This window comes from Neovison vison, chromosome 7 (assembly GCF_020171115.1).
Source record: "Neovison vison isolate M4711 chromosome 7, ASM_NN_V1, whole genome shotgun sequence".
NCBI classification, from domain to species: domain Eukaryota; kingdom Metazoa; phylum Chordata; class Mammalia; order Carnivora; family Mustelidae; genus Neogale; species Neogale vison.
The window spans coordinates 201,126,354-201,152,236 of record NC_058097.1 but is presented as its reverse complement, the minus strand read 5'-3'; the positions used below and the strand labels follow the sequence as shown (position 1 = coordinate 201,152,236).

General features: G+C 58.4%; 3 protein-coding genes and 1 non-coding gene across 7 annotated transcripts; 3 read left to right on the top strand and 1 right to left on the bottom strand.

Annotated features, from left to right (window-relative positions):
* Positions 1-6,041: 6,041 nt before the first annotated feature.
* On the bottom strand, positions 6,042-6,123 carry TRNAS-GCU. Its single transcript has one exon. It is a non-coding gene; the product is annotated as a tRNA-Ser (tRNA).
* A 468-nt stretch (positions 6,124-6,591) lies between these two features.
* B4GAT1 (beta-1,4-glucuronyltransferase 1) lies at positions 6,592-8,852 on the top strand. The gene is made up of 2 exons (XM_044259745.1): positions 6,592-7,750; positions 7,992-8,852. Exons 1-2 carry the CDS (start codon positions 6,695-6,697, stop codon positions 8,181-8,183), a joined length of 1,248 nt encoding a protein of 415 aa, XP_044115680.1. The 5' UTR covers positions 6,592-6,694; the 3' UTR covers positions 8,184-8,852.
* Positions 8,853-9,158: 306 nt separating this feature from the next.
* Positions 9,159-16,308, top strand: BRMS1 (BRMS1 transcriptional repressor and anoikis regulator). Of its 4 annotated transcripts, none has more exons than XM_044259742.1 (12): positions 9,159-9,260; positions 11,950-12,095; positions 12,169-12,259; positions 12,411-12,538; positions 12,726-12,805; positions 12,899-12,995; positions 13,592-13,684; positions 13,837-13,873; positions 14,212-14,357; positions 14,780-14,844; positions 15,384-15,423; positions 15,763-16,308. In XM_044259742.1, the coding sequence occupies exons 2-12, from the start codon at positions 11,957-11,959 to the stop codon at positions 15,768-15,770; spliced, it is 924 nt and encodes a 307-aa protein (XP_044115677.1). In that variant the 5' UTR covers positions 9,159-9,260; positions 11,950-11,956; the 3' UTR covers positions 15,771-16,308. The 4 variants fall into 4 exon arrangements, with proteins under 4 accessions (XP_044115677.1, XP_044115676.1, XP_044115679.1 ...); XM_044259741.1 differs by having other exon boundaries at positions 13,819-13,873; XM_044259744.1 differs by lacking the exons at positions 13,837-13,873; positions 14,212-14,357.
* A 907-nt stretch (positions 16,309-17,215) lies between these two features.
* RIN1 (Ras and Rab interactor 1) lies at positions 17,216-23,523 on the top strand. The gene is made up of 10 exons (XM_044259740.1): positions 17,216-17,412; positions 17,553-17,733; positions 17,853-17,967; positions 18,062-18,134; positions 18,281-18,372; positions 18,509-19,246; positions 19,423-19,728; positions 20,046-20,177; positions 20,322-20,473; positions 21,379-23,523. Exons 1-10 carry the CDS (start codon positions 17,327-17,329, stop codon positions 21,871-21,873), a joined length of 2,370 nt encoding a protein of 789 aa, XP_044115675.1. The 5' UTR covers positions 17,216-17,326; the 3' UTR covers positions 21,874-23,523.
* The last annotated feature ends 2,360 nt before the right edge of the window (positions 23,524-25,883 follow it).

The window sequence follows — 25,883 nt, the reverse complement described above, 5'->3', positions numbered from 1 at the left end:
AGAGCCAGAGGGGAGAGGATGAGGCTGGAGCAGTGGGTGGAGGACCAATGATGAAGGACCTTAGCGATGAGGCGTAAATTGGGGGTTAGACAGAGGAGGGATCCAGGAGAGAAAAGGGTGGTTGCCTCTTCAGAGGCCGCTTAACCTAGGGATTAAGTGCGGGTGAGCTGACCCAGCATTCTTTTCTTTCTTTCTTTTTTTTTTAATAGAAACTATTTTGGGGGGTATTTTTTTTTTAATTTTTAGATTATTTATTTATTTATTTGACAGACAGACATCACAAGTAGGCAGAGAGGCAGGCAGAGAGAGAGGGAGATGCAGGCTCCGCTCCCCGCTGAGCAGAGAGCCTGATGTGGGACTCGATCCCAGGACCCTGAGATCATGACCTGAGCCCAAGGCAGAGGCTTAACCCACTGAGCCACCGGTTGTCCCGATGCATCATTTTTAAATCTATCTGACAACCTCTGCCTTTTCTTTTTTTTTTTTTAATTTTATTTATTTATTTGACAGATCACAAGTAGGCAGAGAGGCAGGCAGAGAGAGAGAGGGGGAAGCAGGCTCCCCCGCTGAGCAGAGAGCCCGACGCGGGGCTCGATCCTAGGACCCTGGGATCATGACCTGAGCAGAAGGCAGAGGCCTTAACCCACTGAGCCACCCAGGCGCCCCAACCTCTGCCTTTTCATTGGAAAGTTGAATCAATTCACAAACCAGGCCTCGTCCTCATAAAAGGGTGAGAATCTAGAGGGCAAGGATTGGCCTTTGAATGTTTGGGTCTCTCCACCAGCCCTATCTCAGGGCTTGCCACATAGCGCCCTCTACAGGTGTTTGCTGATGGCAGCAGGCTGCTTCTGAGGGCGAGCAGGCAGGACTGTCAGGCTGCGGATGTGGCGGGGACTGGGCATCAGGAGAGGAAGGGACAGACGCAGCCCATCGGCCTCAGTATGTTTCTGGCACCGAAAGCCGGCTGCATACTGACTGAATGGGCAGGTTGGGCTGAGTCTACCAGGAAGGAGGATGGGAAGAAGGAATTCCAATGTGACATCAAAAGGACATCTGAGGGATGAGTGTCCTCCCTCCACCACTCAGCCCAGCGTGGGCTTGCTCTCGAAGACTGTAGACCAGCACCGGTGGGTTCCCTGGGACTGTTGCCCGGCCTGCGAGGGTGGGTCTGGCAGGTCTGGGGACCTTTGAGTTCAAAAGGCAACAGTCTGGGGGCGCCTGCCTGGCTCAGTGGGTTGGGCCTCTGCCTTCAGCTCGGGTCATGATCCCAGGGTCCTAGAATCGAGCCCCGCGTCAGGCTCTCCGCTTGGCGGGGAGCCTGCTTCCTCCTCTCTCTCTGCCTGCCTCTCTGCCTACTGGTGATCTCTGTCTGTCAAATAAATAAAGAAAAAAAAAAAAAAAAGGCATCAGTCTGTGAAGGTGGAGAAGAAGGGGGCCCAGGACGTGAGTGGTCCTGTTCTCACCATTCCCAGACAGGCGGTCCGGCGCGGCCTCGTGGTCTGCACAAGATTCCTTTAGGACTACAAGCCCCGTTTGGTAGACGTCTGTCTGTACTCCATCCCCAACCTCTCCCCAGGACTCCACACACTGACGGGCAAGTCCCCATTCCCAGTGCTTGTCAGTGAAAGGACCTGGCTTTGAACCCAGAATGCTGGATCAGGGGCGCCTGGGGCACTCAGTGGTTTAAGCCTCTGCCTTCAGCTCAGGTCATGATCCCAGCGTCCTGGGATCGAGTCCCACATCAGGCTCTCTGCTCAGCGGGGAGCGGAGCCTGCATCTCCCTCTCTCTCTGCCTGCCTCTCTGCCTACTTGTGATGTCTGTCTGTCAAATAAATAAATAAATAATCTAAAAAATTTAAAAAAAATAGAAAAAAAAAAAGTCCCACATCAGGCTCTCTGCTCAGCAGGGAGCCTGCTTCCTCCTCTCTCTCTCTCTGCCTGCCTCTCTACTTACTTGTGGTCTCTGTCAAATAAATAAATAAATCTTTTTAAAAAAATGATGCAACCGTATGCTGTTTACCAGAAACTCACTTTAGAGCAAAAATCACAAATGAATTGAAAAATGAAAGAATGAGAAAAGGTATTCCATGCCAATAGTCATCAAAAGATAGCCAGAATGAATATACTAATATCAGATGAAGGAGAGTTCATGTCAAGAATTATTTAAGATGGGGCACCTGGGCGGCTCAGTGGGTTGAGCCTCTGCCTCGGACTCAGGTCATGATCCCAGTGTCCTCGGATAGAGCCCCACATCAGGCTCTCTGCTCAGCAGGGAGCCTGCTTCCCACCCCCCTTTGCCTGCCTCTCTGCCTACTTGTGATCTCTGCCTGTCAAATAAATAAATTAAATCTTTTTAAAAAAGAATTATTTAAGAGACAAAGGAGGATGTTATATATTCATAAAAGGGTATAATAATTATAAACATATGCACACCTAACAACAAAATCCCAAAAAGCATATGAAGCAAAAATGGATGAATTTGAAGGAAAAATACACATTTCTGTAAGAATAGTTGGACACACCAATGCCCCACCTTCAATGAGGGACACAACAACAGACAGAAGATCAAGGATGCAGAGGACCTGAGCCACCATCACTCCAACCACACACACCCAGAGCACTCACCTACAAACAGCAGAACATATGTACCTCCTTGAGCGCCCAAGAAAAATCTCCCAGAATAGATCGCCAAGTAGGACACCAAGCAAAACTGTGCTACGTTTTAAAAAATTGAAATCCTACAAAGTATCTTTTCTAATCACGATAGAATAAAACTAGAAACCAATAACAAAAAGAGAACAATTCCCAAATATGAACCAATTAACATATTTGGAACTAATGGGTTAAAAAAGAAGTTAAGGATATGGAAACAGCCCAAGAGTCCATTGATGGATGAACAGATAAAGAAGATGTGATACACACACACACACGGAGGAACATTACTCAGTCATAAAAAAGAATTTTTTTTTCTCTCATGAAAGAACCTAGAGCGTATTATGCTAAGTGAAATAAGTCAGAGAAAGACAAACACCGTATGATTTCACTCTTTTGTGGAATCTGAAAAACAAAACAAGCGAAAAAAACAAAAAGCAGACCCATAACAGAGACCAAAGAAGAAGGGGACGAGAGGATGAATGAAACAGGCAGAAGGGATGAAGAGGTACAAACTTCCACCTGCAGACAAATAAGTCATGGAGATGAAAAGTATGGCATAGGAAGTACAGTTAAGAACATTGTATAACAGGGCAACTGTGTGGCTCAGTGGGTTAAAGCCTCTGCCTTTGGCTCAGGTCATGATCCCAGGGTCCTGGGATCGAGCCCCGAATCTGGCTCTCTGCTCAGCAGGGAGCCTGCTTCCCCCTCTCTCTCTGCCTGCCTCTCTGCCTACTTGTGATCTCTCTCTCTCTCTCACTCTGTTAAATAAATAAATAAATAAATAAATCTCCCCTCGAAAGAAAGATAATCAAAAGAGCAATTGGAAAATGCCTTGACACAAAAGAAAATGAAAACACCACACACTGAAAGTTATGGGATGCAGCCCGAACAGTGCTGAAGGAAGTCTGTCAGTGTAAATGTCTACATGGAAGAGGAAGAAGGGGTCACCTGGCTGGCTCAGTCGATTGAGCCTGAAACGCTTGATCTCAGGGTCCTGAGTTCAAGCCCCACTGGGCAGAAGTTACTTTAAAAAAAAAAAAAAGAAAGAAAGAAAGAAGGAAGGAAAGAAAGATCTCAAATCAGTAATCTGACTTTATACCTCAAGCAAATAGAAAAGGAAAAGCAAATAACTATCAGAAGGAAAGAGACAATAAATATTAGGGTGAAGGGAAACACAGTGCGGGATAGAAAACAGAAAATCAATGAAACTAAAAGTTAGTTATTTGTCAACAAAATTGACAAATTTTTGACTAGACTAAGAAAAACAGAGGAACTTAAAATTATTAAAATCAGAAACAAAGGTGGGGTCATTACTACTGTTTATACAGAAATAAAAAGGATTATAAGAGAATACTATGGACAGTTGTATGCCAACAAGTGAGAAACCTAGATGAAATTAATAAGTCCTAGAAATACACAAACTACCAAAACTGATTCAAGAAGAAATAAGACATCTGAACATACAAGAAATAACAAGATGTGGGGCACCTGGGGGGTTCAGTCGGTTGAGCCGCTGTCTTCAGCTTGGGTCGTGATCCCGGGCTCCTGCGATTGGGGTCCCCTGTGGGCCTCCTTGCTCGGCGGGGAGCCTGCTTCTCCCTCCACCTCTGATCCTGGGTTCCTGGGATCAAGCCCTGCATCGGGATTTCTGATCAGTGGGGAGCCTGCTTCCCCCTCTCTCTCTACCTGCCTCTCTGCCTACTTGAGATCTCTGTCAAATAAATAAAATCTTAAAAAACAAAACAAAACACTCAGTGAACCAGGAATAGATGGGAACGTCCTCAATCTGATGACACACATTTATGAAAAATCCACAACTAATGTCATATTCGATGATAAAAGACTCACAGCCTCTCCCTAAGATAGGAAAAGGCCCACTTTTACCATTTCATCTGCTTAATTCTGCACTGGAAGTCCTAACTACGACAATTCAGCAAGAAAGAGAAATCAAAAGCATCTAAATTGGAAAGGAGGAAGTAAAACCATCCATGTTCACAAATGATAAAATACACATACAGAAAAAAAAAGTCCTAAAGAATACACATACACACACTTAGAGCTAATAACCAAATTCAGCAAAATTGGAGGTTCAAGATCAACACACAAAATTCCATTGTATTTCTTTCTTTTTTTATTTTTAAAGATTTTATTTATTTATTTGACAGACAGATCACAAGTAGGCAGAGAGGCAGGTAGAGAGAGAGGAAGGGAAGTAGGCTCCCTGCTGAGCAGAGCACCTGGACCCTGGGATCATGACCTGAGCTGAAAGCAGAGGCCTTAACCCACTGAGCCACCCATTGTATTTCTATACACACAATTCTGACACTAATTCTGATGTGCGGGCTTCCCCCTCACACCAAGCAACTCCCCACACTACCCAAGCGCCCTCCAACGCAACTCAATTCTGACACCATCTACCTAGAGACAGCAGCAGGTCCCACGGCTTGCTGGCGCAGTCCCACAAGACAGCAACCCCCACCCCCTCAGATGCCCATCGCAAGTTCTGGTTGTCACCTGTGCTCCTGATGGACTGGCAATACCTCAGAGGTTCCAGCCGCCACCCCCTCACTGGATTCGATCGATTTGCCTCCGCAAATCACAGCACTCAGGAAACTGTTTTACTGGCTGGGTTACAGATTTAACACAAAAGGGTATTAATCAGGAATGGCCAGATAGAAGAGATACATAGGAAATGTATGTGGAAAGCAGACCCCTTATTAATGGTTTTCCACTCTGGTCTTTTTTTTTTTTTTTAAGATTTTATTTATTTATTTATTTGAGAGAGATAGAGAGAGCACAAGCACAGGGAGCAGCAGGCAGAGAGCGGGAGAAGCAGGCTCCCCGCTGAGCTGAGCAGGGACCTGATGCGGGGCTCGATCCCAGGATCCCCCGATCATGACCCAAAGGCGGATGCTTCATGCCCCCAGCGCTGGTTTTTGAATCTCTCATGCTTCACTCCATCACACTGGGGAGCCAGGGTCGCTCCCTGGCCAGGCCCTCCTATCCAGATAGCCTGCTGGACCTTCCATGTAGCTTTCCTTGACCTTGACACTTCAGTGAGAGGGTCACTACTTTTCAGTCTCTCCTCAAGCTCCGGCCACTCGGGACACTGCAGAAGCTTCTTGCTCACTCATTCAACAAGCACGTAGTGATGGCGGCTGCGTGGCCAGCAACCCCGCCACTACCAAATGCCAAATTCCACCAATTTACACAGAACGGTGGCACCTTGTAAGGGGCTGCTCTAATCACCGCAGCTAATACATTGGCTCGCAATTTGGCATCCACCAGAATTCCAGTCCGGGTCTTCTACGTGCACCTGAACCCCGGGCCCTCTTCCCAGGAGTCAGAAAAGTACACCCCCTCATCTGCTGTAAAACGCGACCGACCGACGAGGATGGGATTCGAACCCACGCGTGCAAAGCACAATGGATTAGCAGTCCATCGCCTTAACCACTCGGCCACCTCGTCCCGCGTGAAGCGTACTTTTCCACATACTCTTATCTCTCATCTTCTCCGCAGTTTCCGCCCCACCCCCAGCCCCCATCTTCGGTGTGGATTTCCTAGGACCTGGCGGAGGGAGAGACAGCGGAAGGAAAACGACTTTGTGTGTTTCTTCCCGCCGGCCGCAGCCGCGAACCCGCGCCATCCTTCACCAAGCCGCGACCGAGAGCTCTGCCACGGTTTCCCGGCCCTAAGGCGTGGGCGAGTGCACGGGTGTTTCAGAAAGCGCCTGGTCCGGGGGGTCGCACACTGATCGGGAGGGAGGGGTGAGTATCCCTGGGAACCCGGCAGGCGCGGCCGCGGGCACGTTCAGGGTTCGCAGACCGCGGCGTGCGGGGGATGCAGTAGCTCCTCCCCGCGCGCAGGGGGCGAGCTGGCGCGCCCCAAGGCCCTCTCCGGCGGGGAAGCTGCGCGGGGCTCGGCTCGGCTCGGCTCGCTTCGGCTGCGCTCGGCAGGCTGCGGTAAATCCGGGCTTGCGGCGGCTGGCAAAGGCTGCGGCCCGGTGGTCCCCGCTGCGCGCCCTGGAGCCCCGAGAGCCATGCAGATGTCCTACGCCATCCGGTGCGCCTTCTACCAGCTGCTTCTGGCCGCGCTGATGCTGGTGGCGATGCTGCAGCTGCTCTACCTGTCGCTGTTGTCCGGGCTACATGGGCAGGAGGAGCAAGACCAGTATTTTGAGTTCTTTCCCCCGTCCCCGCGGTCCGTGGACCAGGTCAAGGCGCAGCTCCGCACCGCTCTGGCCTCTGGGGGCGTCCTGGACGCCAGTGGCGACTACCGCGTCTACAGGGGCCTACTGAAGACCACCATGGACCCCAATGATGTGATCCTGGCCACGCACGCCAGCGTGGACAACCTGCTGCACCTGTCGGGCCTTTTGGAGCGCTGGGAGGGCCCGCTCTCCGTGTCGGTGTTCGCGGCCACCAAGGAGGAGGCGCAGCTAGCCACGGTGCTGACCTACGCGCTGAGCAGCCACTGCCCCGATATGCGCGCCCGGGTCGCCATGCACCTTGTGTGCCCCTCGCGCTATGAGGCCGCTGTGCCTGATCCCCGGGAGCCGGGGGAGTTTGCCCTGCTGCGGTCCTGCCAGGAGGTCTTTGACAAGCTAGCCAGGGTGGCCCAGCCCGGGATCAACTATGCGCTGGGCACCAATGTCTCCTATCCCAATAACCTGCTGAGGAATCTGGCTCGGGAAGGGGCCAACTATGCCCTGGTAATCGATGTGGACATGGTGCCCAGTGAGGGGCTGTGGAGGGGCCTTCGGGAAATGCTGGATCAGAGCAAGCAGTGGGCGGGCACAGCACTGGTGGTGCCCGCCTTCGAGATCCGCCGAGCCCGCCGCATGCCCACGAACAAGAACGAGCTGTTGCAGCTCTACCAAGTGGGCGAGGTGCGGCCCTTCTATTATGGGCTGTGCACGCCCTGCCAAGCGCCCACCAACTACTCCCGCTGGGTCAACCTGCCAGAAGAGAGCTTGCTGAGGCCTGCCTATGTGGTGCCCTGGCAGGACCCCTGGGAACCATTCTACGTGGCCGGAGGCAAGGTGCCCACTTTCGACGAGCGCTTTCGCCAGTATGGCTTCAATCGGATCAGCCAGGTGCCCAAAGGGAGAGGGCAGGGGACATGGGGCAGGAGGAGTGGTGGGCTCTGGGAGCTATGAGTGGTCCTGGATGGAAAGGAGGCAATGAGGCGGGACACTCGTAGTTCACGAAGTGGTTGGATGGTGTGGAGGACCCAGGATGTCTCCGGAGGAGCGGGAATGCTGGAGAGGGGCTTTAGGGAGGTCAGTGGCGGCCCCAGCAGCCTCCAGCTTCACTGACCTGTCTCTCCCCCAACAGGCCTGTGAGCTGCACGTGGCAGGATTTGATTTCGAGGTGCTCAACGAAGGTTTCCTGGTTCATAAGGGCTTCAAGGAAGCTTTGAAGTTCCATCCCCAAAAGGAGGCCGAAAATCAGCACAATAAGATCCTTTACCGCCAGTTCAAACAGGAGTTGAAGGCCAAGTACCCCGACTCCCCTCGTCACTGCTGAGCCTTTCTCTCCCCTAGTCAGAGAAGTCTCAGCCTCTTCCCTCCTTAGGCTGTCCCTCAGGCCTGACAGGGGGAAGAAATGTCACTCCACTTTACAGTGGTAGCTGTGATGTTGGAACACTGGACTTGAATACGGGGTGCTGGGATCAAGTCCTGGCTTTACCACTAACTAGCTGTGTGGCCTTGAGCAAATCCCATTTCCTCTCTGAGCCTCAGTTATCCCGTCTGTAAAAAGGGAGGTGAACATACCTACCTCACAGAACTGCCGGGAGGCTCAGATGAGATGCTATATGTGAACCATTCTGTAAGCTTCGTACAAATGTGAAGTATTATTAATATTATTACAGTATTATTGTTATTATTATTATTAACAATCTGGGGTGGGTGGGCAGTAGGAGAGTGAAAAGTATGAATGGGGCAGAACTCAGAAGTCTGAGTACTTAACAACATGGACTTTTGGGGGAAGAAATCAGGTGAAGGCACTGAATTTAGTTCTTAGCTTTTGGGCAGAATCCTAAACTTCCTGATTCTTCCAGCCGCCTCCGCCCTCGGGACCTCTGGAGAAAGGAAGGGTCTGCAGGTTCTCTGCCCGACCTGTGCCCTCCAATAGGCTGGGCTGGGTTATTTGCCTACCACCGACCATGTGTAAATAAACGAGTGTTCACACCTACGGCTGCCTCCATGACTCTCCTGAACCCGGCGGGCAGGGGGTGGGGTCGTGGCTTCTTCCCTTCCACGCGAGGGATGGGGGGGGACCGGAGTGGGGGGGGGGAGGAGCTGCGGCCCAAGGGGCGCCGACCGCAAAGCAAGGAAACCACAAGGGTCTCGCGCGGCTGCTGAAGGCCTGCTTGAATGTCGGCCGGTTGCTATGGAGACCGACCCCGCGGTATCCCAGCATGCCTCGCCCCAGCTGTCCAATTGTGAGCTCGGCGACGGGCGCCTCCTGATAACGTATGCGGAAGTGCGGCGGGCCCCGCCTCCCGGAGTAGAGAGAAGGGCGCGACGTTTCCGGGAGCCCGGCGGCCGCGGGCACCTCTCAGGGAGTTTCAGACGTCAGCCCGGAGGCCCCTTCCCCGCGGTGCGTAATGCTCCTCAGGGCACCTAGTTCGGCGTCTCTGGCCAGTCGGTCGGAGCTGGCCCAGTGAGGGCCGAAGCGGAGACTTAACCGGCCGGACGCGTGCGGCGCCGCGGGCCCGCTGCTGGCCGCCGAAGAGCCAGTGACTCCCCCGCCCGCGGCGCCGGCGCGGACGGGAATGGAACGGGGCGGGAGGGTCCTGCCGCGCGGCCCCGCGGCGCGTAGGGGTCTGGATTGGCTTTCTCTAGGGAGAAGAAGCGGCCTTCCGTGGAGGTCTGCCCTGGAAATGCTCACTTTCTAAAAACATAAATTGCCTATGTTCGGCGCCTTACAATTTCCTTTTCCATCCTTTACCCCTTGCGATCTTGACAACACTCAGAGTAGCGGTGTTTATCCTCTTTTTGTGCCCGGGGTGAGGAGGGGAGGTTGTGATTTAATTTTGCTCACTCAGTAGAGTTAGAGACATCTGGAGACAAAAGTAAATATATATTTAACAATAAATATATATTTAACAATGAAGAGGAATTGCAAATTGGCCAAACTGCAGGAACTCAGCCTTGAGAACGGGGGAAAATGAGGCTGGTTTGGAGAACTGAGGTTTTCAGGTCAGATTCAGATCAGTTGTGAAACCCTTGAGGAATGCGACTAAGCCGCGCCTTGAGCCAGTTATTTTACATAAGTCGAATTGTGTTAAGAAAAGTTAACAGAATACTTCAGGTTTGCAACCACTGCAGGGTCCTGGGGCAACCAAGAAGTAAAAAGCCTGCCTGAAAAAGTGCTTTGTTTCGTTTGTATTTGTGGCAGCGGCATCGGCAGGAGAGGCCTACAGCCTGGTTAGGCAGACAAATGTGAAAATGGGCAATTGGAGAGGAAATGTAAACGCATAGGGCTTCCTGGAGGAAGTGGCATTTACACTGATCTAAAGGTCTACAGAACTGGACCCAGAGAGGTTGGAAGAACATCGCAGTGAAATCAAGCCTCCAGTAGGTGGAGAGATTAACTATTGGGAGGACCATTTAGTCTTCCTCTTAAATGATCTATTGGCAGCATTTGGCATAGTCACCGGCCTTCCGTCTGAAGTTATTTCTCCCCACGACTGAGTTTCTCTTCTTCCGCCTCTTGCTAATTTCCTTCTTTGCTGGGCTTTCATCACCTGCCCCTTTGGTGGCCCTGGGAGTCCATCCTGGACCTCTTCTCACTCCACACATTCTGCCCTGCTGGTTCCACTGGCTCTCCCATAGCCTGAAGAACTCTCTATATGCCAGTGACAGATATCTGCAGCCCACATTTCTCTCTGAGGCTTAGACTCATGTGCCCCTTCTCTCATTTTGGAGTCTGTGCACACACTGTTCATTCTTCTTGGAATGTTCCCTCCCCAGCCATCTCCAGTCCTCTGTCTGAGTTCTCCATGCTGATGCTGCGGCAAGAATCTCCCTCTGCAAACCTTCACTGTTGGAGCAAGCTCCGGGTTCCAGTTAGATGCCTCTCCCATATACCCCCCGCCCCCGTCTTAGCCCTTCTCACACCACAGTACTGTCCGCTGCTTTGCCTCGCCCAGGAAGCTGTAAATTCCTTGAAGTCAGAGACTGTCTCTGCCCTGTCATGCCCCATCGTGCCCAGCATCTCCTGTACTGTCTGAAGGAACCTGGCATGTGTTAGGTCTTTAATAAATCTTAGATGAGTATATAAAAGAAAGAATGACTAATAGAGGTGCCTGGGTGGCTCCGTGGGTTAAAGCCTCTGCCTTCGGCTCAGGTCATGATCCCAGGGTCCTGGGATCGAGCCCCGAAACGGGCTCTCTGCTCAGCAGGGAGCCTGCTTCCTCCTCTCTCTCTCTCTCTCTCTCTGCCTGCCTCTCTGCCTGCTTGTGATCTCTCTCTCTGTCAAGTAAATAAATAAAATCTATTAAAAGAAAGAAAGAAAGAAAGACTAATAGTGTTAAACTAAGGGAAGCAGGAAAAAATACTGGCATTGGGCACCAGAAGGTTATCTGCTGCCACAGGACTCACATCAGCCGAGGGTGACGATAGAGAAATGCAATGGAACATCTGGGAGATGAAAGGGTGGGAACAGCCAGAGCCTTGAAAAGCGTAGCTGTGAGGTAGGAAATGGGGAGTAGTTAAATGGAATGGGGCAAGGTTTTGCGTTTCTGCTATTTCTAAATATCTCTAAAGTTTCGTGGGCAGGAGCTGTCAAAAGGGGGCATTGGAGAAACAGTGGAGGTGGGGGTGCTGGTAGCCTGAGGCTCCAGAGAAAAGAGAAGAACATGGGGGGTGACCCAGAGCACAGGGAGACAGGAAGGGAATGGCAGGATGTTCTCAGGAAGAGAAGTGGAGGGCCTTTCCTGGGGGATGACCAACAGGAAGGGGCGGAGAGGAGGTTGGAAGGTTCTACTTGAGGATTGACTATGAGATGGTGGAGTCAAGGAGCTGCCCCAGTCCTAAATTCTGTGTGGGGCCTAAAACGCCCCAATCACAAGTGTGTGTCCAGTCCCCGAGGCAGTGGGGACCCCACCCTTGGTGTTTCCCATCTTAAAGACCATCGCCTTGGCGAGCATTCCCCACACTGGGATCAGCAATAATGTCCCAGGATGTGAGCATTTCCATGGTTCCGGGGCCTCAGGGAGATGTGCGCATGGGGCTTGGCTTGACTCCCCGCATGGCCACTTCGATGGCTCCCCTCCTTCTCCCAGAGCCCAGATGCCCGTCCAGCCTCCGAGCAAAGACACAGAAGAGATGGAAGCAGAGGGTGATTCGGCCGCCGAGATGAACGGGGAGGAGGAGGAGAGCGAGGAGGAGCGCAGCGGCAGCCAGACAGAGTCCGACGAGGAGAGCTCAGGTGAGTCCCCCAGTGTGCCCCCGCGTGCCCGCCCGCTGCGCAGCAGCCAGCGCTGACTGGCCTCTTGTCCCAGAGATGGACGAGGAGGACTACGAGCGGCGTCGCAGCGAGTGCGTCAACGAGATGCTGGACCTGGAGAAGCAGTTCTCGGAGCTAAAGGAGAAGTGAGCGTGGGGTGTCTGGGGCTGTGTCTCCACCCTGGGCGCGGGGGCGCGGAGGCAGCGGGCCGGCGCGGGGCAGGGGCGTCTGAGGACCTGCCGAGCGGGACCGGCCACGTGCTTGAGGGACACACATGCTCTGCCTTTTCCCTCCCAGGTTGTTCAGGGAACGGCTGAGTCAGCTGAGGGCGCGGCTGGAGGAAGTGGGGGCTGAGCGGGCTCCTGAGTACACAGAGCCTCTGGGGGGCCTGCAGCGGAGCCTCAAGATCCGCATTCAGGTGGCAGGTCTGTGGGCTGTCCTGTGCGCTGGGGCGGTCCCCGGGCCTCCCCTCTCTGCCTCTGCCTCTGCCCGAGCCCAAGGCTCTCTGCTCCCCGCTCTTCCCTTCCCTGCCAGGCCCGGCTCCTGGCTCCCTGTCTGGGACACCCAGGTCCCTGACCAAGCGGGACTTCCTGTCTCCCTTCCCCGCTGTAGGGATCTACAAGGGCTTCTGTCTGGACGTGATCCGGAACAAGTACGAGTGTGAGCTGCAGGGAGCCAGACAGCACCTGGAGGTGAATGTGCCGGGGTGGAGGGGGGGGTGGAGGACAGCGGCTGTGGCTTGTCCCCACCACCCCGCTGAGCCGGAGCGGCCCCACCCCTTCCAGAGTGAGAAGCTGCTGCTGTACGACACCCTGCAGGGGGAGCTGCAGGAGCGGATCCAGAGGCTGGAGGAGGACCGCCAGAGCCTGGACATCAGCTCCGGTGAGGCTGCCCTCGGCGCTGCTCTCTCTGTGCCATCTGCCCCCCGCACCCCTGCTCTGCCTGCCCAGGGAGCGGGGAGCATGCCAGAGAACTTGCTTCATGGGCTCACCGTGTGGCCCGAACGGAACCAGGCACAGAAAGGACCCTGCCCAGTGCCTGTTGCACCAGGGAGGCTCAGCAAGAGTGCCCCCCCCCACGCCTGCCTCGGCCCTGCTCTCTTTCTAGAACAGGAGGTGTCGTTCTGACACCTCCACACCTACAACAGCCACAGGGTCCCCCTATGTCCGCAGCGCCTCTGTTCATGGTGGGGGGGTCCTAGGGAGGCCGCAATGGTCATTGGGCAGCGCCCACTAAACAGATGAAGAAACTGGTCGGACAGAAGTACAGGGCCCCCCGGCCCCCCAGGCTCGCACAGCCATGCTGTCCTCGGGCCCTGACTCCGCTTCTAAGCCCCCCTGTCCCTAGCTCTCTCCACCAACCTGGGAGGGAGAGGAAGGGGAGGGGCTGGCCTGGCTCTTAGGAGGGACCCAGCTCCAAGGCCAGGGTGTGCTGGGCGGACCAGCACCTTGATCCTGACTCTGGCTTTGGGGGCGCAGAGTGGTGGGACGACAGACTGCACGCCCGCAGCAGCACCAAGACCTGGGACCCCCTGGCGGCCGGCAAGAGGAAGAAGGCTCCTCTCGTCTCCGGTATCCTTCCCCCGACGGCGGCCTGAATCCGACATCACTGGGGTTAGCTCCAGCCCGGGGAGGGGGTGGAGGCTCGCGGAAGGCGGAGTCACGCCTGGCACGTGAGCTGACTCCCGCTGTGGGAATTTTCTAAGGCCCTGGGTCTCTGCCAGGCTGTGCGGACCATCGAGAAAGAGCAGTGCCCCCTCCGTGAGTCCCTTAGCTTCCCGGGCGAAGTCTCCTTTGAGGCTCTTCTGGCTTTCCCACAACAGCCCGGGCAGGTCGCAGACTTTCCCATTGCCACGTGCCTCCCCCGCCTGCTCTCACTTTCCACCCGCTTCTCAGAAAGTCAGTGCTGCCTGCCTGTGCCTGGTCATGGCTTGCCTCACCTCCTCTGTGAAGCCTCTCCTGGTTTCCTCGCAATGGCGATAGCTTCTCTGTCTTCTGCACCCCTGCGTCCCAACCCGGGACACCCTCATCCCATACACAGTTGCCCCCTGCCCGCCCCTTCAGCCCAGGGCCTGCTGAGCCCTCATCCCTCCTGGCAGCGTCCGGCACATGCAGAACAGAATCTGCACGCCCTCCACCCCCACGCCCGGGTACTCCGGCCATCAGACGCTCGGGACCCGGCCGCCTGGTGATGGCTGTTGCATCAGGCAGGGAGGGAAGCATCCAGGCTGCAAGAACTTGAGGGGTGAATGGGGGGCAAGGGCGTGGGGACATCAGGTACAGAGCCCGGGAGGAGTGGGAGTGGGGGGGTGGGAGAGCACAGGAGGGTTGATTCCTGGATGGAAGGGACTGAGGTTTGTGTGTGTAGAAGGGACAGGAAGGGGACAGGGAATCGAGGGAGCAAGCTCCCTGCATGGCTGGGCTGGGTTTTCACCTCCTGACCTTTACACTGGAGGGACGATGAAGGGGGAGCAGAGGGGAGGTAGGGGTGAGGCTTAGTACCCCCCCACAGACTTGTGAAGAGGCCACAACAGGCCCAGCCTTAGGAACCTGGGAGCCAGGAGGTGGGAGGCAGAACCTGAGCTCTCACCAGGGTCCTCAGCCCCCTCCCCCCTGTGACACCTGTTCCCTCCACTGGGCTTCTTGCTTCCTTGACCCCTGTCACAGGTCCTTACATTGTGTACATGCTGCAGGAGATCGACATCCTGGAGGACTGGACGGCTATCAAAAAGGTGCGGCCAGGGCCCCTGCTTCCCCGCACGGGCCTCCATCCCTGACACCAGCTTTGGTCTCTGCGGTCTCACGACACCTGGGCTTCCTGAGGGCCTGGGAGCCCTGCTCGCCCTCAGCACCTCCTGCCTTCAGCCCAGGTTCCCTGGCATTGGCCTTTTTTAGAGAGAGAAGGAGAGAATGTGTTTGCACGTGCGAATGGTGTGGTGGGGGGAGCGGGGAGTGCAGAGGGAGAGCGAGAGAATCCCGAGCAGGCGACATGCCTAACAGAGCCCGATGTGGGCCTCGAGTTCTTGACCCTACTGAGCTGAAACCATGAGGCTGAACCGACTGACGGCTTAACCCAGGCGCTGGCCTGAGACTTCCCACAGGAGGGACCTTTCAATCTGTGTCAGCCCCTTTCTCCTTCCGGGGCAGGTTTTGATGGGATGGGAGGCACCGACCCGGCAGCGCCGCTACCCCAGAGAGACTAATGTGAAAGAAGGTGCTTGCCAAGCTGGAGGCAGGCTCTCAGGGGGCGCTTTTTTTCTTACCCACCCAGGCTAGAGCAGCTGTGTCCCCTCAGAAGAGAAAAGCAGATGGTAAGACCCACAGGAGTTATTCCGCCTCCTGCCCCCGCCCCCAGCCCAGCATCCTCGGAAAGAGCCCAGAGAGAGACAAGGGTTATGTCCGATCAGTGGCCCCCGTTAGAATGGTTGGCGTTTGGGGGTTTGGGCAGCCAGAGTCGGTAGGGCTGGGGGATGAAGCTTCCCCCCCAACCAGGCCTGGGTAGGGGGCGCAGGAATGCTGGGCCCATGCTGAGGGCTGTGGAGCTGCCCTGGGCCACCCCGAGGCCGGCCTCTCAGCCCCGACAGGCAGTGGCGACCCCTCTTGGTTCAGTTTATCACCTGCAGTGCTCTCCGCTTCTGGCATTCCCTCAGGACCGTGACCTTGCCATTCAGAGCCAGGGGGCCCCTCGGAGCAACTGGCCGCAAAGCCAGGATCCACATTTTCCTGCTGTGAGAAGGCAGACTGACAGGGTCTGTCCAGCCAGCTCCCCAGTACTGCTGGTGGATCTTCCCCTCCAGCCATCACTGGTCCGGACTCCTCTGCCCTCCTCGGGGGGCCTGCACAGCTGTGGCCCAGAGCTGCCCTAGCCAGGCAAGACTGTCTCCTCTGTCCCCAGCGAATGCACCGGCGCCCCCTCCCAGAGGGCAGCCTCCTCCTCGGTGCTCTCCCAGACAGAGGAGGTGGGGCTCCTCTTACACCAAAGCAGCATCCTTCCTGCTGACCTTGGACCAGTCACTGAGCCAGTGAGCTGGGCCCCATCTCATGGGAACTCTGAGCCAGACATCGTATTTTGGGGGGGCCTGTCTTTTCTGGCTGCTGTTGGAGGTGAGAAGGCATGTTCCCCAGGTCTTCTCAAGGAGGTTCTTGGTGTCTCCCAGATTTCAGGGACTGGAATTAAAACCTTTCCTGGGACCGCAGTGTGAGCTGTGTGTGTGTCTGATTTACCTTGCAAGAGAATCAGGGCTCCCCCAGGGAGTGCCTGAGTCAGGCGGGCTCTTCCTGGAGTCCCCGGTAGCTCCCCTCACTAGCAGGCAGGAGCCAACCTACTCTTGAGTTGGGGCAGAGGGAGGGAAAGCGGGGACTCGCCCACCACACCTCCCAGGGGTCTGGGAGTGAGGCCTGGCTGAACGGGACTCCTGAGCAAAGTTTGAAGCAACATGTGGCACAGGCAGACCATGTGTCCCCGCCTGTGCTTGGAGACTGGGTCATGTCTGCGCCTGCCCCAGTCACTTGGCAGGTCGGTAAGGCAGGCTGGGGGGGCCTGCACGTGTACGAGGCAGCTGGCAGCGGCACGGGGCGCTGACGACCTCACAGCCAAGCTCCCCCCCCCCCTTGAGCACCGAGTGTTAGAACCACCCCCAGAACCTCAGTTAAGCAAGGGGGTTAGTTTCCATGGAGACACAGCATCCTCTCTCCATGGCAACCTGAAGTCCCAACACCCAAGGTAGGCTCAGGAATGAGTCATCCGGGGCCAGTAGGGGGTGCCCCCCCCCACCCCCGCTGACCCAGGGCCTCGCACAGTTGAGCAATTGACCAGCAGACTTAAAGGTGCAGGGGTGTGGGGGGGTAAACTTGGGCCTGTGGGGGCCCAGATGGGCCCTGCTTAACCCCTTCCCGCCTGCTTGTGTGCTATGAGGAGGCCGGTAAGGCTTCCGGGCGCACCGTGGGGTGGGGGCTGGCCCCGCAGCTGGGGCTCTCGGAGTGGCGCTTGCACGGATGGGATCCCTGGCCCCTGAGACGGGGCCCAGAACTGAGGATTCCGGGCTTGGCCCAGGCCGAGTGGACACCCAAGAGTTAACTGGCGGGGCGTGACAGGGCGAACCGCCCTCAGGAAGTGTTACTCACCGCCGGGAATGTGAGCGCTCCTGCCTCGGGGGCTGGAATCTCTTCCTGAGTCCTGGGAGAAACGGCGAGAGACCCAAGGCGCGCTCAGCCATGGAAAGCCCCGGGGAGCCAGGAGCTGGGCCTCTCGGAGCCCCCGGCCTGTCCAACTTCGCACCTGCGCGCCCGGAGAGAGAAAAGTTAGTGAAGTTGGAGGGGCAGCCTGGTGGGGCAGGGGAGGGGTGGCAGAGCAGGGCCTGCCCCAGGGCCGAGGAGGGGGAGAGGGCGGAGCAAGGGTCCCACCGCCCGCCACCCCCTCAAGTCTGCCGCCCACCCCTAGGCCCGCGGAGGACCCCCCCTACGACGTGCCTGGAGCCGGCGGGCGGCCGGCGGGCGGGCCCCCGCGGCCGGGGCGCAGCGTGAGCCTGCGGGAGCGCCTGCTGCTCACGCGGCCCGTGTGGCTGCAGCTGCGGGCCAACGCCGCGGCCGCGCTGCACGTGCTGAGGACCGAGCCCCCCGGGGTGAGTCATGGCCCTGAACCCGGACTGGCCGGCGGGGGGCGGCGGCGGCGGCGGTTGTGGGGGAGAGAGAGAGAGGCCAGAGGCAGAGGTTCCGAGCCCCGGACCCCTGTCCCTTGCAGACGTTTCTGGTGCGGAAATCCAGCACTCGCGGCTGCCAAGCCCTGTGCGTGCGGCTGCCCGAAGCCGGCGGCCCCTCCTTTGTCTCCAGCCACTACATCCAGGAGAGCCCGGAGGGTGAGCGGGACTGGCCTGGGGGGAAGGGGCTGGAGCAGTCCGGGCCGGGCGCAGGGGTGTTGCCCAGAGAACAACCGCACTTCCCATCTCTCAGGCGTCTCCTTGGAGGGCTCAGAGCTCATGTTCCCAGACCTGGTCCAGCTCATCTGCGCCTACTGCCACAGCCGGTGAGCCTGGCCGCAGGGTGCCTTGGTGTCCTCTGGTCCCGGCTCCCTGGGACAGTCTGTTTTCCCAACCCCTGCAGGTCCTGTCAGCCTCCAGAGCCCTGAGCATCCCCTCACCCCTGGCTTTCTGTTTCCCTCTCTGGCCTCAGGGACATCCTCCTCCTCCCGCTCCAGCTCCCCAGAGCCATCTGCCAGGCAGCCACCCACAAGGAACTGGAAGCCATCTCCCATCTGGGCATTGGTAAGGGCTCTCCAGCTACCCATTGCACCGATGGACAAGCTGAGGGCAAGAAACAAAGTGAAGGCACGCGGGCACATGGCCTGAGCCTGTGCCTTCTTTTGGGCACCTGACGCCCCAACTGGTTTCTCCTCCCTAGAGTTCTGGAGCTCCTCCCTCAACACCAAGGCCCAGGCGGGCCCGTCTGAAGGCCAGCTACTGCCCCGGCTGAAGCCCCGGTCCCCACAAGAGCTGGACCAGGGCACGGGAGCCGCCCTGTGCTTCTTCAATCCCCTGTTCCCAGGGGACCTGGGCCCCACCAAGCGGGAAAAATTCAAGAGGAGCTTCAAAGTGCGTGTGTCCACAGAGACCTCCAGCCCTCTGTCACCGCCTGCTGTGCCACCTCCCCCGGTCCCCGTGCTGCCAGGTGCAGCCCCCAGCCAGACAGAAAGCTTCCCCCCTCACCAGCTTCTGCAAAGGGAGAGCTCAGTGGGGTACCGTGTGCCAGGGGGCCCCAGGCCCAGCCTCCCACCTCTGCCCTCCCTCCAGGAGGTAGACTGCGGCTCCCCCAGCAGTTCAGAAGAGGAGGGGGCGCCGGGGTCCCAGGGAAGCCCAGCGACCTCCCCTGGCCTGGGCCGCCGGCGGCCCCTGCTTCGGTCCATGAGCGCGGCCTTCTGCTCCCTGCTGGCGCCCGAGCGGCAGGTGGGCCGGGCCGCCGCGGCCCTGGTGCAGGACCGACACACGGCTGTGGGCCAGCTGGTACAGGACCTACTGACCCAGGTGCGGGCTGGCCCTGCACCCCGGGAGCTGCAGGGGGTCCGAGAGGCACTAAGCCGGGCACGGGCCATGCTGAGCGCGGAGCTGGGCCCTGAGAAGCTGCTGCCTCCTGAGAGACTGGGTGAGACCCGGGGCTCTCCGCTGGGCTCTCCGGAGCGCTCGTTCTTTCGGCGCCCCGCCTCTCTCCCACTCTTCTCCTGTCTCACGGAGATTACCCCAACTTGCATCCCTCCCTGCCTACAGCCCCCCTCCACGGGCATCCCAGTTCCCCTGACCCTGCCCGCCTCTTCCCTGCAGAACATGCCTTGGAGAAGTCGCTGCATCGCTCCGTGCTCAAGCCTCTCCGGCCCATCCTGGCGGCCCGCCTGCGGCGTCGGCTCTCCGCCAATGGCTCCCTGGGCCGCCTGGCTGAAGGCCTGCGCCTGGCCCGGGCCCAGGGCTCCGGAGCCTTTGGGGCCCACGTGAGCCTGCCCTCCCCGGCCGAGGTGGAGCAGGTTCGCCACAAGCTGCTGCAGCTGCTCCGAGCCTACTCGCCCAGCGCCCAGGTCAAGCGGCTCCTGCAGGCCTGCAAGCTGCTCTACACAGCGCTGAGGACCGAAGCGGGTACGCCCCCTCCTTTCGCTGCCCAGCGGCCCCTGCCCGGTCAGAGGCAGGCCCCCCAGAGATCCCATACTGGCACAGCAGACTGGGAAATGGGCCCAACCTCCCACAAACGGTGCAACTGAGGCCCAGAGAGTACAGAGTGTCCTCCACCCCAGACTCTCCGCTCCCCCACCCCGCCCCCGTCTGTGGTCACCGTAGAGACCGCCTCCCCCAAGGCCCAGCAGGTGGAGGGGAGGGTCACTGCCCGAGATACGGGGTGGACACCTAACCCCGGGGCCCGAGCAGAGTCTGAAGCTTCCTTCTCTACTGCCCCACAGGGGAGGCCGCGGGGGCAGATGAGTTCCTCCCTCTGCTGAGCCTTGTCCTGGCCCAGTGCGACCTTCCTGAGCTGCTGCTGGAAGCTGAGTACATGTGGGAGCTGCTGGAGCCCGCCCAGCTCACCGGAGAGGGTGAGGGAGCACCTCCGCGCGCCACCGCCCTGTGTCGGGGGGACTGGGCCGCTCAGGGGCTGCATAGCCCCCAGGAAGGGGGGGGGGCATGGCGAAGCCTCACCTGTCCTCAGCCCGAGCTGCATTCTTCCCCTTGTGTCCCAGGTGGTTACTACCTGACCAGCCTCTCCGCCAGCCTGGCCCTGCTGAGTGGCCTGGAGCAGGCCCACACCGCGCCCTTGAGCCCCTCCCAGGAGCTGCAGCGCTCCCTCAGCCTCTGGGAGCAGCGCCGCCTGCCGGCCGCCCACAGCCTCCAGGTACGGGGCCTCCCCGGCGGTCGCCTGAACTGCCCCGGCCCAGACACGGGGGGGGGGGGGGGGGGGGGGGCGGGGTTCTGGCGTCATCCTGCGCAGTCCCCTCTTCCTAGAGGGACCCAGCAGGGGAGAGGAGCAGCCCCCTGTGTGGACATCCACGCCTCGCCTTCCTCGAGAGGGCACGTTCCGTGTGCTCTAGGGGCTCAGCCCTGCAGCTTCAAAGAAACTCGGTCTTAGGACCGTATTATCCCATTTTACAGATGAGGAAACAGAGACGTGACATGGAGGGGGAAAGGGACGCAGGTGGCAAACTCACGCCCCAAATCCTGGCTTCTAGCGCCGCCCCCCCAACTCCGTGGGGCTCTGCCCTCCCCTGGAGTGAGGCTCCCCGCCCATGCTCCCCGCAGCCTCCTCTCCATCCAGCTCAGGGACCCTCCCCAGCCTCGAAGAGGACTTTAGACCCTGCAGCCAGATGCCGGCTTCACATCCTGCCTCAGCTACTTTCTGTTTGCAGGCGTGGGGCACCTTACAGAGCCGCTTTGTGCCTGGCTATCCTCCCCTATAAGCGGAGGCAACGGGAAGTGGCTCCTGGGGCCGATGTGTGGATGAGATGAGCGAATGCACGACGGGCGCTTGGGCCCGGGGAGGCTCCCAGGAGGGCTGGCAGGCTCTGGACAGCTGCTGGGGCCATCCTTGCTGCTGCCAGCGTGCAGCTCTAACCCACTAGCCAAGGCAGACCTCACCTTTCCGCAGCTCCATTTATCCAAAAAGCTTTCGTCACTCGGTTCTACCCCCGGATTTATACCCCGCGCCCCGTCCTTGCAGAGCCTACCCCGGGACCTCAAGCTTTATAGCCAGAGACGGAGCAGGCAGGACTGAGCTCTGGTTTCGCTTGTCTTCCTGCACAGTGCCTCCTCCGAGTAGCCCACCAGGACCCCAGCAGTGGCTGCACCTCCAAGACCCTGGCTGTGCCTCCAGGGGCCTCGATTGCCACCCTGAACCAGCTCTGTGCCACCAAGTTCCGAGTGACCCAGCCCGACACGTTTGGCCTGTTCCTGTACAAGGAGCAGGGCTACCACCGCCTGCCCCCCGGAGCCCTGGCCCACAGGCTCCCCGCAACCAGTTACCTTGTCTACCGAAGGGCAGAGCGGCCTGAGACCCAGGGGGCCTCGCCTGGGGCTACACCAGAGTTTGGCAGCGGGGAGCCAGAGGCGGGAGGCGGGGAGTTGGAGAAAGGGGGCCAGGGAGATGGGGACTTGGGGGTCGAAGCCGGTCCTGGGGATAGGCAGGGAGAGTCTGACACCAGTGCTGAGAGGGCCAAGGCAGGGATGGACCAGGCCAGGGGGGCCCCTGCTCAGCCGGGGGGGCCAGAGGCTGCGGGAAGCCAGGCAGCAGAGGAGTAGCCGGAAGTGATCAGAAGGGTCATTTGAGACAGAAAGCTGAGCCTGCTGGGAAGGCCTCTCCGAGCCGTCAGCCCCACCCCTGCAGGCTTCCCCACCCCAGCCACTCCTGAGTCGGCCACCGCCCCGTCCGATACTTCCCTCCTTGATCACACCTGCTGGGGTGGCGCCTGGCCTGGCCGCTACAGAACACTGGAATCAAGTTGAGTGGGTTTGAGGGATCCCAGACCCAGGGCTCAGGCCCCCTGCCTCTCGCCCTGCCCTCCCAGCTGGAGGCCAGCCAGCCTTCAGTGCCATATGTCCAACGGGGGACAAACCCAACAGGTGCCCGGCCACTGGCAGCCCCTCCCAGCTGCTGTCTTCAGGGCCGCGGAAGGCTTCACCTGTTCCTGGTGTGTCAGGAGAATACAGGGAGCCAGCCCGGGCCCAGAGCCCAGGCCAGCCGTAGCCCAGCTGGAGGACCAGCAGCTCCAGACTTCAATGTCCTGGAAAGAGAGGGTGCCCTGCCTTCTCCCACAAGTACCCCAGAGGCCAAATGGACGGTTTTGCTGCAAAGCAGAGCTCCGGCTAGAAGGAAGGAGAGAGTAGGAGGGGAGATGTTAGCGGACCGCTCCTCCCAGGGTCTGCTGTGTGCATCCCCTGAAGGCTCTCGCCCCGCCCCTCGGGGGACATCCGAGAGATCAGGTCTGGCCCAGGGAGCACCCAGGCCCCAGTCTTTCTTCAAGGTGGGATTTTCTGCCATGCAGTCTGGCATCCCAGGGGACTTGGACAGGGGAGTTGGGCTTCCGAAACAGAAGGGGTGCTTGGAAACCATTTTCTCTGCACTTAACTCTTCTGGACCTCACAAGAGCTCCGCGGAAGGCTGGGCATGGCTTATTACACACTGTTTGAGAAAGTGACTCCTAAGATACCCATCGCATAGCCGGCCATTACAGCCTCCCCGCCCAAACCAGGGTGTCAGGCTCCAACTACGTGCCCTCTCTTCTAAGCCACCAATAAATTAAACCTAAAGGTCCTACAACTCCAAGTGGGGGCCCAGGGCAGGGAGCCAACGGGAGCAAAGGAAATGCCAGTGACGACCACAGGGGGGTGCGCGTGGCCCAGGAAGTGGCCAGGCGGTAATTGCCAGGGGCGAGTGTGTCTCCAGGGCCAAAGCCCGAAGCGAGTTAGGCGGCCAGAGACCCTGGACTCCTGCAGCCACCAGGCAACCTGGGGTCAGCACAGGGCCCAGCGCTGCCAGCCTTCAGCTCCCAGGTTTCAGGCAGACTCCGGAGGAATCACTCCCTGGGAAAGAACTGTCCCCTGGTGGAAGGAGGACCCCAGCCAGGCTCTGGGGTCCTCCCTCAGGTGCTGACCACAAAGGGACATCATACCCCACGTGAGACAGACATGACAAGTGGAAGATAGAAATCCCGGACATTGGGATTTCCGACAGTCCAGAGACAGATGCACCAAATTTGGGCGTATCGCTCTCCGGCGTGTCACTAGAGCCACCAGCAGCTCTTGCCGCCCCACTTCCACCCCCCACTCCAAGCTTCCTGCTGGCAGGGAGTCTCCCCCTTTGTATGCCCCCCTCCCTATCTCACCCCCACCCCCCAGTGCCTTGCCGTGCGCTGGGCACTGCACCGGTGATCAATAAATGTTGTCCCCTGATTGGAGTTTGAGAAAAAAGAGTGAAGGGCAGTGAGGTGGGAAGCTGGGAGGTTAAGAGGGGGGCCTGGGTTTCTGGGAACCAAACAGGATGTCTTGAGTTCAGTTCCAGAGGAAAACCTAGAACAACTGGTTGCCAGGGGCGCTCAGAAAAACCTGGATGTGGAGCTGGCCTCACGGGAACTGGGTCTGACAGAAGCTTCTGAGCCCCTTCCTTTCGGCCCTCTGCAAACCCCTCCTAACCCCCCCCTTTTTTTTAAGATTTTATTTATTTACTTGACACAGAGAGAGAGAGATCACAAGTAGGCAGAGAGGCAGGCAGAGAAGGAGGGGAGGAAGCAGGCTCCCTGCAGAGCAGAGAGCCCTATGCAGGGCTCGATCCCAGGACCCTGAGACCGTGACCTGAGCCGAAGGCAGAGGCTTTAACCCACTGAGCCACCCAGGCGCCCCCTCCTAACCCCTTACTGTGCTCAGTCCCACTTCCAGGCTCTGGGAATTCAGTAACCCCCTCCCCTGCTCAGAGCACTACGGGGCCCTTCCCGCTACAGAGCCTTTTGAGTTTTCGTCTCAAGACATCGTGCTTGATCAGGGGCTGAAGCCAGGTAACAGTACGGTCAAGGGTCACCGTCCGGAGGTGGGGACTCCGAGCAGGGCAGGAAAGGATAGGCAGGTCTAAGACTGATCTCATTCCCATTTTACAGATGAGGAAATAGGCTTGCTCAGGGTAAGTGATTTAGTACAGGGCAAAGGGCTGGAACCCGGCTTCCGTGGAGCTTCGGGATTCTGCCCTCCTCCAAGACAGAAGCACGCATTTACTTATCCTCTCAGCAATAATTAACTGCGCCCGACGGACCAAGCATCAAGCACTCCCAGCCCCCGGTGGATGGAAAACAGCGTGATTGACAGGAAGAGCGCGCCCTGGGTGCCTCGGTATCTAACTCTGCCCCGCCCTCACGCCGCCTTCCACCTTGGCCTTCAGGAAGACGACGTCGGCGAGACGAGCCGCACCTGGCCAGCAGGCACCGCTGCAGAGCAGGGCGCGAAGGCCGGCGTTTGGCTCGCAAGCAGCCGCCAAGTCTTTTCCTCGGCCAGAAACGTTGCTCTTAGCGGCCCTAGAGTCGCAGCGTCTCTCTGTGTGAGTTTATGGTCTGTCTTCCCCACCAGAGCGGAGCCAAGTCAGCCTTGTTCGCCTCTAAATCTCGGGGGGCCAGAACAGTGCCTGGCCCGGAACTGGCACTTAGGAGATGGACGTGGAATGATTGATTCGTAAGACGCCGCCCGCCCGAACAGTTCCTCCGAGTTTGTGCGGCTGGGGCGGCGCAACCTCCATCGCGGCCGCCAGGGGGCGAGCACGCCCGTTCCCAGGCACATGGCCGGCCCCGTTCTTGCGGGAGGCCACCCAGGGACCCTGGGCACTCCGACCGCCTGCACCCGGCCTGGTGCCAGCGTGGGGAAGCCTCCCCTCAGTGGGGCCCTGGGCCCGTCCTGCCAGCAGAGGTTGGGATGGGGATGCGGGGAGCCAGGGCCTCTGGAGTGGCCCAAGAGGGGCCCTGGGAGGGGTGGGGAGAAGGCGGTCATTGAGACCCACACCATCACCCTCCCTCAGGTCCACACAGAACATTCGGTACCCAGCTGGAGTCTTGTGACCCATGCCCCCCACCCCCCCGCGGCACGCAGTTTAACACACACAAGCATCCTGACTCGCGTTTGCACTTGGAATTTGTGACACCCTGCGGGCCACGGTCTTGTACAGAGAACCTGGGTACCCCCAGCTGTAACAGGAACACTCAGAGTGTTGGAAACACCTGGAGACTTAGCCACTCCTGCCCTGCATGGCGGGACCCCGTCACATACACACACACACACAGGCCCCTCCTCTGAGCCGCACCCTGACAGCCATCCCTAGATCTGCCAGCTCAGAGACATTCCCTCGTCACCCTCCCAGCCTCTCAGGTTGAGAATGCGACTTGGTGACACACATCCACGGGCACAGGCTGACACGGAGACATGGTGAGTGCTACATATTAGGTGACACACACCCGCCCAGCTAGCACTGCCAAGTGCTCTGCTTAGTCGCGGCACGTGGGCTTGCTTCTCACGCTGCACAGGCATAGGAAGTGTCCACGCGCGCACACACGTGCACACACACGCACACACACACATTCTTTCACACTTCTGATCATGCTGAAGAGGTCCAAGTCCTGATCCCGACGAATCTCACTCCAGCCCGGGCCTATCCCTGCCACACTCAGTCATTCCAGGCCATGGTGGACCCGGTGGGGGCTGGAAGTTGCTGAGGAGACCCCCGTGGGGGGTGTGGCACCCCCACTGGCCTGGAGGGAAGCAGAGGTCCGGGGCGGGGC

Coding starts and splice junctions, on each gene's coding strand:
- B4GAT1 (XM_044259745.1), top strand. CDS start 6,695: ATGCAGATGTCCTACGCCATCCGGTGCGCCTTCTACCAGCTGCTTCTG. Junction 7,751..7,991: donor GCTTCAATCGGATCAGCCAG/GTGCCCAAAGGG, acceptor CTCCCCCAACAG/GCCTGTGAGCTGCACGTGGC.
- BRMS1 (XM_044259741.1), top strand. CDS start 11,957: ATGCCCGTCCAGCCTCCGAGCAAAGACACAGAAGAGATGGAAGCAGAG. Junction 12,096..12,168: donor GTCCGACGAGGAGAGCTCAG/GTGAGTCCCCCA, acceptor CTCTTGTCCCAG/AGATGGACGAGGAGGACTAC. Junction 13,685..13,818: donor GAAGGCTCCTCTCGTCTCCG/GTATCCTTCCCC, acceptor GAATTTTCTAAG/GCCCTGGGTCTCTGCCAGGC.
- RIN1 (XM_044259740.1), top strand. CDS start 17,327: ATGGAAAGCCCCGGGGAGCCAGGAGCTGGGCCTCTCGGAGCCCCCGGC. Junction 18,373..18,508: donor CATCTCCCATCTGGGCATTG/GTAAGGGCTCTC, acceptor TCTCCTCCCTAG/AGTTCTGGAGCTCCTCCCTC. Junction 19,247..19,422: donor GCTGCCTCCTGAGAGACTGG/GTGAGACCCGGG, acceptor TCTTCCCTGCAG/AACATGCCTTGGAGAAGTCG.